The following is a 14,289-nucleotide window of genomic DNA, read 5'->3' as shown; positions in this document are numbered from 1 at the left end:
CCCATCTGATTTCCATTGTTAGGCGTTAGCTAGGGTTTATACCAACAAGGTAGCTCTACGCATGCTGCTTCAAAACCTCACTCTAACCCCCCACCCCCCAACAACCCCCCTCGCAAGTGCAAACACCGCCGCCGCAGCAAGATACAGCACGCCGCCAAAGATAATCAGCCCCTTGAAGCCCCCATCCTGACTCTCCTGAATCGCACCCGCCATCGGAATCCCAGTGAGGGTCCCAACAGAGACAAGCGTAAACGTCGTCCCGTTCCTCTTCCCATAATCCTCCATCTTACAAACCTGCGAGATACACACAGGCGTGAGACTAATCGCCGCGCCGCTCCAGAACCCATATAGCACGGCGTACGCGATAATAGCGCCCTGGTTCGTACCAGCGCAGTACCATAGCGCCAATGTACAGATCCCGCACGCGATGGCCGTACACGCCATAACATTAAACCGGCCAAGCTTATCCGCAAGAATCCCGGGTAAAGCGCGGCCAGGAATAGCACCGACATTCAGGAAGACGCAGAGCAGATACCCCAGGTCCTGTGGCATATCCGCGTACAGCCCATAAGAAACAATATAAGCATACGGCACGAACGCCGCAAACTCCACGAGCCAGATCGCCGCCGTCGTAAGCCCATACCCCTTCTCACGGAGGGCCCCAAAATCAACCGCCATCCCGGCCTTCGTATTCCGCGGCAATCTCGTCTTCAAAAGCAAACAGGCAAGAGCACACAGCACAGCGGATATAATACCGATAACCCGCATCGCCCACGCAAAGCCCAGCGCGGGCCCAACGTACAGGATAATCAGGGAGAAGAACACGCCGCCCAGTCCGCCGGCTGTGCATGCGATACCGGTTGCAAGGCCGCGGTTGACGTCGAACCAGTGCCCGATTGCGGAGATCGCGGGCGTGAAGAGGCAGCATGAGCTCAGGCCGCCGAGGACGCTGAACGAGAGCAGGATCTGGTAGTATGCTGTGCTCTGCGCGAATGTGAAGATTGAGATGATGAGGCCGATTGAGCCCGGTAGGACGACGGGGAGGACGCCGCGGGCGTCGAAGATGGGGCCTGGTGTGTTTTAGTAGGAGACTACGTGGGGGGGAAGGAGGAGGGAGGAGGGAAAGTGGACGAACCGATCTGCGCCGCGCCAAAATACAGGAAGAATGCATATGTTCCGAAGATCCAGCCGATTTTGCTCTCGGAATAGGTGGAGAGCTGGTGTTTTGAGGTCCAGGCGTGCAGGACGCCGAATGTATTTAGTAACCCCATGGAGGGGACCATTGCGCACCAGGAGCCTAGGACGACGAGCCAGGCTTGGAGGCCGCCGTCGGGGTATTTTTCGGGGTTGAGTTCGGTGGCGACGATATGCGATGGAGTTTTCTCCATTGTTTGGAGTCCAGGTTGAGTATGCTGCTCTCTTTGTGCATCTTCGTCGTATGGATCACTCTCCACTGGAAAGGGGGTTTGGTGTACCTCTGGCATCGCGGCAGGATTGCTGTATTGTGAGTTAGGTTGGAAGAATGGTTCAGGAGAATTGGGGTTCTGATAAGAATTTGCCGAGTGGGTCTGTTCTCCAAGTTTTCCACAGTTGCGGCCGATGTCTCCAATTAGGGCTTCGGACCTCATCGGATTCGGATAGAAATCATGTTGTGGTGGATGGGTATAAGATATGTAATCTATATTGATGCAAGATCGGTGGATATCAGTTTATTAGGACATTAAGTTGCATAACCCCACCGTCAATGGATGCCAACCAATAAGAGCATTGTATCGGTGGAAGCCAACTATATATCTCGAGCTTATTCAACGTGCCCTTCCGAGGACTTCCTGGGTATTTCAAAGATAACGGGCGTCCACGTCGATGCCTAGAGAATCAAAGCGAAGCTTTATACCCACCTTCCCCATAGCCGTACGTTATCATAGTCCACTACATCAACACCCGTCGACCAGGATGCAGCTCCATGCCCATTACTCCCGTCCGTCAGGAGTAGGGCCCCAGGTGCAACATGTCTTCGTGTACTCGAACATTCGTCACCGTTCGCAGTACCAGTATGAAAGTAGCATACGTATGTAGATCTGTCAGCTTGTGACTAGATGTTGGGAGGGATGACTCGCAATGGTACATTACTTTGATACCTAACGGTGGGTGATTACGATGGCCGCGGGCTAAAGGTGCGAATTGGATGTCAGACAGCCGTCCCTGCTAGATCTACAACTCTTTATCCTAAAAAGATCTCCAGATGATATCTAAGAAGTAGGGTTGTCCCTACACACAAATAACTAAGAGTGTTGAGCTTGGGCTGGGTAGTAAGTTCTCTGCCTATGAGGAGCTCTCATTGTCTGCAGGATGCGGTCCCCTGTCTCTATACCTATCGTAATCGCCGAATGCGGTGTCCAATCCACTTGGCAGGATTATTGTTCCGTAATGCTTTCACATCTGTCCTGGGTGGACCAATAGCCACTCTCCGCTAACTGGCACCCTTCATCAAAGACCCGGCTTGACCCAGCGTAGTCCCGGTGGGCGGGCCGGTGGGATGTAGCAGCTTACGAATGGGCAGCTTACGGACGGTGCTTAGATGAAAGCGGAAGCAGTCCGCATTACGCATCAGACAATGCGCCAGTCGAATTGCATCAGATGACGGAATCAAAGGTCTGGTTCACGGCAGAGAAAGGGTTGAATTGGGTATATAATGAACCCTAATCCTCTGGACGGTCTGCCATTTTGTCCAAGAAAATACAACCATCAACTCAGCACCATTCCCAGTCTAGCCAGGAAGAAGCACGACAAGACTTCACCATGCCTTACAAAAACATCGTCCTCGCCGGAGTACGTCTTCCCCCTTCCATATCTCCTCTCAAACAGGATTCTAACACCTACCAGGCCACCGGCAACTTCGGCCCCGCCATCCTCAACGCCCTCGCCACATCCAACCTCTTCACCATCACCGTCCTAACCCGGTCTGACTCCAAGCCTCTCTCCCTCCCATCCGGCGTGGCCTCCGTGGAAGTCGACTACACCAGCGTCGAAAACCTCACCGCCGCCCTGACCAACGCCTCCGCCGAGGCAGTCGTGTCCGTCATCCCCCCACCCGCAGCAAAAGCCCAAGAGAACCTCATCCACGCCGCCGTCGCCGCCGGCGTGAAGCGCTTCCTCCCCTCGGAGTTCGGGTCCGACCTCGACATCGAAATCAACCGTACCGCGCCGACCTTCAAGACGAAGGTTGAGGCCCAGGAGCTCCTGAAGGGTCTTGCGGGCGAGAACAAGATCAGCTACACTTTTGTGTACAACGGGCTATGCCTGGACTGGGGGCTCCAGGGCGGATTCCCCGTTTCGGTTGCAGAGAAGAAAGTGGCGCTTTTTGATGGTGGCGAGCGTGTTTATTCGACGAGTACGCTGGGTGCTATTGGGAAGGGGGTCGTCTCTATCCTCAGTGACAGGAGCGAGGAGACTGCGAACCGGTCCGTCCGCATTTCCGAGGCTCAAACGACGGCGAAGGAGCTCCTGAGTATTGCACAGGGAGTTGTTGGTGCTGAGGGGTGGGAGATCTCTGAACGAAGTATTGACGAGGAGGTCAACGAGGCCTGGGAAAAGCTTAAGGCTGGGACTTTTGGGCACGACGACATCTTCCCGTTTATCCATCGCGCTATTTGGGGCGAGGGGGCAGGGGGTCTTTTTGGAGAGACCGATAATGAGCTCCTGGGGATCAAAGTGTTGGATAAGGAGGGACTAAAGGAGATTGTTGAGGGCGTTGCTGGGAAGTAAACTCCTTGATAGCTTGTCAGATCCCAAAAAGGGGCATTGACTAGGGTAGATTAATACCAGTGTGTAGATGACCTCACACTTAGCTGATGATTTCATGATAAAGAGGCACTTTGTTGTACTTACGGTACTGTCGGAGGCTCAAGTAAGTTACCGATCAAGACAGATCCACAGATTCGCAGGGATAAGGTAGGCAAGGAACTGGCTTGTCGAGCACGATGGGGTTTGTTCCATTTCCTTGGCTTTCTTATACTCTAGGTATGACGTTCCAAGCTTGAGCCTCATCATATCCCCACTGAATCACCTGCGGCCCATCCCGCGAGGCCCATCCCGCCCTAACCTTGCGGCGATTATTCCATAGGTTACTAGTAGTAAGGGGCTGACACTCGGGCATCTGCAGAATCGGCGACCTCGTTACCTTCTGGGCCTGTTACTCGCTCTCGTAAGTTCAGCGTGCTAAGAGATGGCACTCAGAGAAGAGGGTTCTATGCCTGGAGTCCCGTGCACAGGGTACCTTACAATCGCGGAATAGATTCAAAGGAGATATGCGTATCTCAGGAGAATGAAGTAGCTTGAAACAACTATAGCAATTGAGATAAGCAACAAATGACACCCGAAACAATAAAGAAGAACAAGTAGCATTTTTGATATAAACCCGAAAGACAACCGAGAAGTAACATAATTTGCAGCGGAGAGTAGGCTAATACCTGAGCTTGAGACCTGAATCCACGAGTGATACTAACAAGGCATCATCTCAAGACATTCTCTAAGCCAGTCTATAATCCACTGGAATGCAAAAACCCCCATGATTAATTGAAATACGGCAGCGGCCGAGTTCCCTCCAGCTTGCAAATAAGAAGTTTTAGTATTACAATAAAAATCATATAACGAGTGTGCGGCTTTGAGAGCTTGCTCAACAGCTTCCTTTGTCACTTGGTGAACCGGCTCGAGTAGTCTCTTCACAACTGGTAACTGCCCACCGGCCACTGCCAGATCAAGCGCATTCTGACCTTTGAAGTTGCAATGCCAGATATTGTCTTTAAAGAACGGGAGTAGGAGCTCAAAGCCTATGTGGGAGTTCTTAGCCGTGTAAAGCAAAGCGCTATTTCCATCCCTATCAATGACATGTTTGTTGACCGATTCTCGGGCGAGAAGGACCCTGGCGACGTCGAAGACGAAGTGTTTTTTCGAGTATTCGGGCTCGGCGAAGATCTCAAATAGAGCGGTTCGACCGAATTCATTCTTTGTATTTGGGTCAATATGTGGATGGTCGAGCAATTCTTCGACGATTTCAACGCTGGGAGGGGTGTTCTCGATGGCCCAAAGAAGAGCTGGAGTTGACCCTTGATCAATTCCAGGGTAATTCAGTAGGACTTTTACAGTTCCAAGGTGACTGGACCCCTTGATTGCGCGAAACAGCGCCATTTTGCCCTCATTGTCGCTAATGTTTCTGGGGCTTTCACTTGAAATGGAGAGCAAGAATCTCACAAGTTCTTCATTCCCCCAACCTGCAGCCTCAGACAGTGCTGTTCCTTTTCTGTAGTGCTCGAGGGTTGACGTGCAGATTTCGAGTGCGTTGGGGATTGATTGTAGTATTGCCTCTACAATGGCAACGTTCCCGCCTCTCATGGCCATTACGATGAAAGTTTCATCTATGTAGCAGTCATAACCTTGGTAGGCAAAGATCCTGTTGAAAATCCGCTCTCGCCCTAGGAAGGCTGCGTAGTCTATAGCGGTCATTTCCTCTACCACACAGTTGTTGAAGTTATCCTCGAGTGTACAGGTGGACTGAAATGCGCATGTATCCCAAAGGATGCCGGGGTTTCTACTGTTTTCGAATTCTTCAACAACATCATCGTGCCCGAGCCGAATAGCGAAGCCCAGAGGTGTATGCCTGGATTCATCCAGAGGGCCAAAAGCAACACCAGTAGTGGATAACAAGGCTCCAGCTGCATCTGCCTGTCCGCATATTGCAGCGAGATGTAGCGGCGTGTACTGTTTGTAGTCCTTTTCGATAGCATTGGCACCATGTGCAAGCAGGAGCTGTATCACCTCGACGTTGCCCCCCATGGCAGCGAGATGCAATGGTGAGCGGTAGGGAATGCAATCAAGAGCGTTTGGTCCGTAGGCCTGCAAAAGCGTCCGGGCCTCATTCAGATTGCCACCGAGGGCAGCAGCAAAAATTGGTAAGGCTGTATAGCCCTTGCTCATCTGAAGGCTAGCATTGCAACCATGGAGAAGATGTGTGAAATTGGCAGTGTCAGCCAAATAGGCGGCCGCCATCAAGTCCGCTGTTTGCTGGTCCGGGAGTTCGTCGACCAATTTCTGCTGGTATCTGCCATATTTATCCATCAGTACTAAGCCCGCCTCTGGCAACATGGCCGCTAGGACTGTGAATATAGCTTGTCGGTAGCATGGCTCCCGCCCTTCTTCATGGGTGTTAGCCACCGTTGTAAATGTCTGCAGCACGGGGGGCTCGTACTAAGGTATGTCAAGTTCCGAAAGTACGTGTTGAGAAGTCGTGCTCCCATTGCTATCATCGAAACTGTGGGTAGGTCCCAACCAAATTGACCGACGGGAATTCGTCTCCCGTCTTTTTGCCGGTCATCAATAAAACACTTAACGACTTGTTTGTCAAACGATCCTGTCGCGTTACGTGACTGTCAGCTATACCGCGAATGTTGCAGTGTATATGGATGTATACGCACGGTTAACCAGCCGCAAGCTCAGAAACCAGCGCAGGTGCTCATCTAGAGCCCTTCGTAGAGATATGTTGTGAAAATGATCATTTGGCAAATACCTCGGTGCGGAGCATTCAACCATTATACCCAGAATCTCTGGCGGCAGCAGTCTCCATTGGTTTGCCAGCGGCATGTTTGTAGCCATTTCGACTTCCGAAGAACTTGAATCGCAGCGCCGTGGGATTGCAGAGAAGGAAATGGGTAAAAGCAGTTTGCGATTGGCGTTACAATGTTCGTAGTACTGATGTACCGTAGGTTCGAGTGGCCGGTCGCGTGGTTCACTACCCCAGCTAGGTAGGTATGACTGACCGATCAGCTAACGGCGCCTCCAGAGCAATGAAGTTGAGGAGAACAAGCAGGCGGTTGTAAAATAAAACATTCTTACTGCACCAGGTTATTTCTCTTGCCTTAGAGCAGTGACTGCGTCGAAAGTCGTTTCCAACAGAGCAAGAGCGACCGTGGACGGGTTCCCGAGGAGCCCTAGAATAGGAAATCGCGTTTTGATGCCCAGGTGGGGTTTCAATGGTTGGATAGGTGAAATATATGAAAATAGAAAGAGAATAAGAGCCTTGAAAGAAATCGCGATCGATTTAAGAACACCGGGAGTTGGTTCACTTCAAAGCGAGCAAATCCCACGAAACATCCGGGGGTTTATATAGCAGCTGCGAAGTACCTGGGGACGAGGACGCAAGCCGCCTCCCAGCTTCATGATGTTGAGTATTCGATATATTTCCATCTGATTCATCCATTTCGATTCAGACAAAAAGGCAGTAACAAGCGGTGTTGATCAGTCCATTTGTGACCGGGGATGTTCCGTGAACATTGACTGGCTGATATTGCCCCTCAAAAACTAGGTACTTTTGTATGACAAGGACACCTTGTTACTACTCCGTATCAAGTGATGGATAACGAGACGAAGGGGCTAATGTGATGCTGCAGAAATGTGCTTTGCATAGGTTGGGATCTTCTGTCATGTGACTCATAGTCACATGACGTAGTTACGTTACCTAGTTAGCACACGGAGGTTTCCTTCGTGAATATAATCATTATCTCCTTTTATAAATAAAGCCATAATAATATAATAGCATGCTGTTTAGGCTATAAATACCTAATTTAATAATTATATAAATTAAAAAATTAATATTTTTTATTAAAAAAATATTAAGTTATTATACTAATTTAATTTAAGGCATTCTACTCCCTCTTTTATTTATTTTTTTTTAATTTACTATTTACCTTTTTTTTAATTTACTTGCTACTAACTCCTAATCTTTAATTATATAATTATAATTATGCCTTTCTTACACTTTAAATTCTTGCTTTTATTTTATTAATTTTTTTTTTTTTTTACCTTTAATAGCAGCGTGAGATTAAATTAATAAATTATTAAAAATCTATATTTTAATAAATATAATTTAAATTAAAAGTTTTATAATTATAGTTTCAAAGGCCTTTAATAAAAGCTAATAATAATTATAAGTTAAATAACTTTATTATTTTTTTTAAAAAAATAAAAAAATAATAAACATAATTTATTAAGGCCTCTTTCTAAACTTTTTTAGTTTTTATAAAATTATAAATTAGGTTATGGACCACCTAGTAATAAAAAAATTTTTATAATATATTTTTTTATAAATTAATAGCTTTAATACTCTGCCTTTTTAGTAGCTAAAAATATTTATTATTTTAGTGGTAATTTTAAAAACTTTTATTATTATTATATTTTTAGCCATACCTGCCTTAAAATAACTAATAAAAATAATACCTTTTTTTTTTATTATATTTTTTTTTACTTTACTTGGGCCTTTACCTTTGCTAATTAACTTATTTTAGTATAAAAATAACATACTTAATATAATATTTCTTAACGCTAAGTATAACACGCTAAAAAATTAATAAACTAATAAAACCATGCCTCCCGTAGTTAATAAATTAAAAAATTATTAATTTACTTAATTTATATTTCCAGCCTTTACTAAATTAAATATTTAACTAGTATTTTTTTTTAAAGTTAACTAAACTAAAAAATTAATAAAAAGGAAAATATTAAGCTAAACTACTAACTTTTTTAAATTAATTAACTATAAAATTATTACTAAAGTAATACTTATTTATTAAGTATAAAAAGCACTTATATAACACTTTAGTAAATATTAAGGTGTTTTTAACACTTTTAATTTATAATAAAACTATATATAAAAAGGATTTACTATATATTTATTATATTATTAAGGTTATTATAAAAAATAATAAATTTATTAAATTAGCCTTTTTAATTAAAAAATCTAACTTCTGGACCGCTCGCGCGGTAATAAGCTATTTAAATTTAGTAAAATATATTAAATAAGTAAAAAATATTTATAAAGTTATTATTAATAACATGCATGTTAAAAAATTAGCTACTATATTTTTAATTATAATAGCTAGATTTTATAATAGCCTAATACTAAATAAAAAGCTTATTATATAAAAAAAAAATTTTATAATATTTTTTAAAAAACCCTGCTAGTACAAGGGACTATATATATATATATTAAAAATAAAAAAATGTTTCCCCACGCTAATATAAGCTAATAAAAAAAATATTAATTATAAAACTAGTAAATCCCCTTAACATAAAACTTGTTATGTAAAAAAAGATTTATTATTTAATTTATTATTATTTTTTTTTTAAAAATAAATATATAGGGCGCTTTAGGCGCTATAAATATTATTATTATTATACTTAATAATATTATTATTTCTTATTTTTAAAACACACCCCCTTATAACTAAAGCTAGAGTATATTTTATTTTTTAACCTAAAAAAAAACTTAATAATAATATTTATTAAGTGTTTGCAATAACTCCACTGTTAATATAAAAAATATATAATATTAAATATAATACTACTTTACTTAAAGGGTAAAGCCTGTAAATAGTACATGTACTTATTTAATAAAATTATTAATAAAATAATAAATTTAATAAAAAAGTGTATTTACTAAATTAAGTATTACTTTAAAAAAAATATATTTAAAGCTTGTTAAAAAGTAAACAAGCTAAAGTTTTACTTTATCACTAAAAAAAACTTATTATTATAAAAATATATAAAATAAAAAATAATATTACTGCGTGAAGCTAATATAATAAATAAAAATAATATTATATATTATATTTAGTAAAACCTTAATACTACCTTAATAAACAACGTTTATTTAAAAGACTATTTACTAAAAAAATTTATTAAGTATTTATACTAAAAAAAAATACTTACTTGCCTATAATAGTCCTAAATAAACTAGTTAGGCTTTTTATTATACTTAAAATTTTTTTAATTATTTACTTTATATAAATTAGGTTTATTATAGGAGTTTATTTCCAAGAAATTTACTTTACTTACTTTATTTTTTTTAAATATTTTTTTTTTTAAAAAGTACAAAAAATAAAAGGAAATACCTATAGCTTTAAAATAAAGTAAATTTAGTTAACACCTGCTTTAATAAGTTTAGGATTATAAATATTATAAAAAACCTTACTTTAATTTTAATTATCCCACACACTAACTAATAATATAATTATATTTTATATAATAAAAATTAAACTTATAAAATAAAAAGTTATTAAAAATAAATAAGTAATTTTTATATAATTTACGCGCAATAAACATGGCGGATTTATTAAATTTATTAAACTTTTTTTAAAAAATTAAACAGGCCTACTAACAAACCAAGTAAGTAAAGTTTTTTATAATAAAATAATTTTTTATTATATAATTATTAGTTATACACCTAGGTTATAATAATTACTATAACACTAACTAGCTATAATTTAAAAATAATATTTAATATTAGTTTTTTAATATTTTTAATTTTAAAAAACATACTAAAAACACACTGGCCTAACATATTATTAACTAAAATAAATAATATTCTAATTAATAAAATTAATAGTTTAACTATATTTACTAAAATAGCCTTGCTTTTACTATAATTTTAATTATTAAAAGGTATTCTAAATATATTATTATTAGCGCATGTGTTAAATAAACTACTATATAAAATACTCCTAAAAATTAATAATTTTAAGCCTTTAAGGGCGCGTATTAACCTAAAAAAAAACTATATTAAAATATAAAATTACTAAATTAAGGCTACATGTGCAGCAAAACAAAAAAATAAAAAAGTATTTATTTATATAACCTTTTTAATAAATATACCTTTTATATATTTATTAAATATTCCTGTTTAGCTTAAACAAAAAGGCATAATACTACCTAATCTTAATAAAAAATTTATTTTCTTTTTAAAGCCGCATATTAACTTAACTATAAACTTTTTTATATTAGCTTTTAAAGTAATTATTTAATAATTTTTACACTATTTACCTATTTTTAACTTTAGTAATTTATTATATATAGTACGCCACGGCTAATTACTAGGCTATATTAAAATAGCACCCTATTACTTTAAGGACATGGGTATTTTAGTCTATTTTATAAATATTAAAAAAGGCAAGATTTTATTATTTTTTAAGTTTAATACTTTAGAACTAATGCCCTTTAAGGTAGTGTTTCCTTTAAATAATATATTAATTATAAAAATAAATATTTCCCGGGAGTTTAGTAAGGATTTTACTTAAAAAATATACTAAATTTTATAATAATATTCCTATTTATTTTATTTAAAACTAGGTTTATTTACTAATAGCGTTTATATGCTAATACTATTAAAAAATAAGGACCTAGGCGGCCTAAATTTAGCTTTATATTTATTTTTTAAATAAAATAAGAACGCGTTAAATATTATTTTAAATAGCCTAAAAAAAAAGGCAAAGTAAAAATAGTTTTTTTAGGGGAAGCTTGTTTAATTTTAGCTTTAAGATTTATAGTTTAGCGGGATAAAAAATCACGCTTTATTATAAATATAAAATACTTTAATATAAAATTAGTAATTAACTTTTACCTATTACCTTAATAAAATATAGTACTAGAAGTAATAGGTGGCTTTTTAGTTTATTTATTAATAAATATTTAAAAAGGCTTCTTTTAACAGCTAATTCTTAAATTAAATAAGTAAAAAATAATATTTATAATACCTTATTAAAGTTTAAAATATTTAATAATATTAATAATAGGCCTAGCTATAACACTATTATTTTTTTAATAAAAAATAAAAACTTTATTATAACCCTACCTTTAAAGTTTAGTAATTATATATATTAATAATATTATTATATACTTTAAAAATACTAATACCTATTTTTATTATTTAAACAAGGTCTTATTACTACTTTTTAAGTTAAGGGTTATGCTATAAATTTTAAAATATTACTTTAGCTACATAAGTATTATAGCACTTAGCTATAAAATATTAAAACTAGGCCTTTTTATTATAAAAAATAAAATTATTATTATTACCTAGCTAAATTACTTATTAACTCTTGCTTTTTTAAAATTAGGCCTGGGATTATTTAGCTTTTATAGGTAATATTATTTAAAGTATACCTATATTATTAAACTACTAGAAGCTTTAAAAACTAGGCTACTTTAAAAAGTATTTATTAAAGGCTAAAAGCAAGCAACCTATTATAATAAAACATTAATTAACCTAAATACTAACTATAAAAAAGCTTAAAATATACTAAAACAAGCCTTAGTTAATACCTTAACTTACTACTTACTAAATTTTTTAAAACCCTTTTATTTATATATAAATAATTTAAAAAAGTTTAGCTTTGGCGTAGCACTACACTAGTTAAATAAAAAAAAAGGCTAGTATTATTTTTTTTAATACTTATTTTTTACAAAAAAAAATTATTAGCTAATAAAATTAAAAGTTAATACGCTGGTATAGGCAATTTTTAAGCTAAAATATTACTTAAATAGTAATAAGTTTACTATTTACTTAAATTATTTAGTAATTAAGAAATTATTTTAATTAATAAATTTATATAAAAAAAACCTATAGTTAACTACCTGGACCCTTTTTTTAGCGTAGTTTACTAAAAAAATAAAAGTAATTTATAGGCTAGGCCGCGTTTATAAAAATATAAATATATTATTATATTTATTTTATAATAAAAAAAAGGATTTAATAAAAGTAAAAAATATTAAAAACTTTATAATTATAATATGCCATCTAGTAAATGTCCTAGTAATAGATTTTTAACTATGTTAAATGCTTATTAAAGCACTCCTAATAAACAAGCATTTTAGTTAAATTTATAAAAACCTAAAGGTAATATTATACTTAAAAGTAGGTAATCTAGTAAAAAATAATTTTAAATTAAATATAAATAATAAATTACTTTACATGGTCCGCGGTAATTTAAAATATTTTTATATTTTTAAAGCTATTTATAAATTAATTATAACAGCCGTACATAATTATAAAGGTTATCCCGGTGTAAAAAAAAATTTAAAATTAGCTTTATTAAATAATTTATATTAATAAACTATACAAGCTTATTAAATCCTATATCCTTGCTTGCCTAATTTATAATATAATAAAAAAAAAGTATTACTAGCTATATAAATAGCTTTATTTAATTACTACTTTATCCTACCCCTTATTTATATTAATAATAGACTTTATTATAGTACTACTATATTTAGTAAATAAAAATAATGCTATTTTAGTAATAATAAACAAGTTTTTAAAATTTTTAAAACTACTTTTAAAATAAATAAATTATACAATAATTAATTAAGCCTAAGTATTTTTTATATAAGTATATTTAAATTAGGGCCTACCATAAGTAATAATATATAATAAAAACCTAAAATTTATATTAAAATTTTAAATTTACTTATTTAAGCAAGCTCATGTTTAGCTTAGTATAATAGTAATATATTACCCCTTAATAAATAAATAAACTAAGTATTATAATATAATAGTAAAAATAGTACTCCGCGTAATGCTATGCCACCTACTAATAAAAAATATATAAAAGGACCTTATTTTAGAAGTATAATAAGTACTAGCTACTTTATAAAACTTAATAATAATAAAAATACTATTTAAGCTTATATATAATATACAGCATAAATATAAGTTTTTTAAAAATATAAATTCCTAAATTAAATTAGTAAAGTCCTTTATTACTTGTTAATTAATAATTAAAAAGAAAATAGTAAATATAATTTAGTATATATAAAATTATATAGCCTACTATTTTAATAAATAACATATGCCTGTCTTTTTAAATATTAATAGTTTTACTTATATTTAATTAATAAGAAAACCCGGTTATATTAAGTACTTTATAAAAAAAAGTATAATACTTTTTTTTATAAAAATAGGGCCCTTTACTATTTAAAAAAAAAGTAAAAAGTTTAGCTTATAAATTAAAGCTACCCCCTAAGCTAAATATTTATTTAATTATTTTAATAGTTTACTTAAAGCAAGCGCTATATAATAAATAAAACTACTTTATTATTATTATAATTTTAAAAAAAGTTTATAACTTTTGGGTTTTGCTAAAAATTATATTTATTTAAAAAAAAAAGCTACTTTTAATTAAATATTTAAAAAAGCGCAAAATATAAAAATACCTAATAACTTAAAAAGGTTTTTTTTAATTAATATAGTAACTAGTGTTTATAGTTACTACCTAATACCTAAAACTAGTAAAGGTATTTAAAATAGCCCTTAAAAATAAAAAAAATAAAAAAAAAATAATCTTAAAAGCTATAGTAAGGTAAATTAATATTATTATAAAAGTATATAATCCCAAGCTTAAAACTAAATAAATTAAAGTAACTTTTAATATATTATTACTTGCTAAAAAGGTTTTACTACTATTA

General features: G+C 35.2%; 3 protein-coding genes across 3 annotated transcripts; 1 reads left to right on the top strand and 2 right to left on the bottom strand.

The window, feature by feature from the left end:
• Nucleotides 1-69: 69 nt before the first annotated feature.
• On the bottom strand, nt 70-1,484 carry DSM5745_04423 (uncharacterized protein; the record flags this gene model as incomplete). The annotated part of the gene is made up of 2 exons (XM_026746439.1): nt 70-1,070; nt 1,136-1,484. 2 exons carry the CDS (start codon nt 1,482-1,484, stop codon nt 70-72), a joined length of 1,350 nt encoding a protein of 449 aa, XP_026605435.1.
• A 1,315-nt stretch (nt 1,485-2,799) lies between these two features.
• On the top strand, nt 2,800-3,765 carry DSM5745_04422 (aromatic alcohol reductase; the record flags this gene model as incomplete). Its single annotated transcript, XM_026746438.1, has 2 exons — nt 2,800-2,829; nt 2,884-3,765. 2 exons carry the CDS (start codon nt 2,800-2,802, stop codon nt 3,763-3,765), a joined length of 912 nt encoding a protein of 303 aa, XP_026605434.1.
• A 735-nt stretch (nt 3,766-4,500) lies between these two features.
• On the bottom strand, nt 4,501-6,293 carry DSM5745_04421 (ankyrin repeat domain-containing protein; the record flags this gene model as incomplete). The annotated part of the gene is made up of 2 exons (XM_026746437.1): nt 4,501-6,191; nt 6,245-6,293. 2 exons carry the CDS (start codon nt 6,291-6,293, stop codon nt 4,501-4,503), a joined length of 1,740 nt encoding a protein of 579 aa, XP_026605433.1.
• Nucleotides 6,294-14,289: the final 7,996 nt, after the last annotated feature.

This window comes from Aspergillus mulundensis (genome assembly GCF_003369625.1).
Source record: "Aspergillus mulundensis strain DSM 5745 chromosome Unknown scaffold_3, whole genome shotgun sequence".
NCBI classification, from domain to species: Eukaryota; Fungi; Ascomycota; class Eurotiomycetes; order Eurotiales; family Aspergillaceae; genus Aspergillus; species Aspergillus mulundensis.
This window is presented reverse-complemented; position numbering and strand designations above follow the sequence as displayed.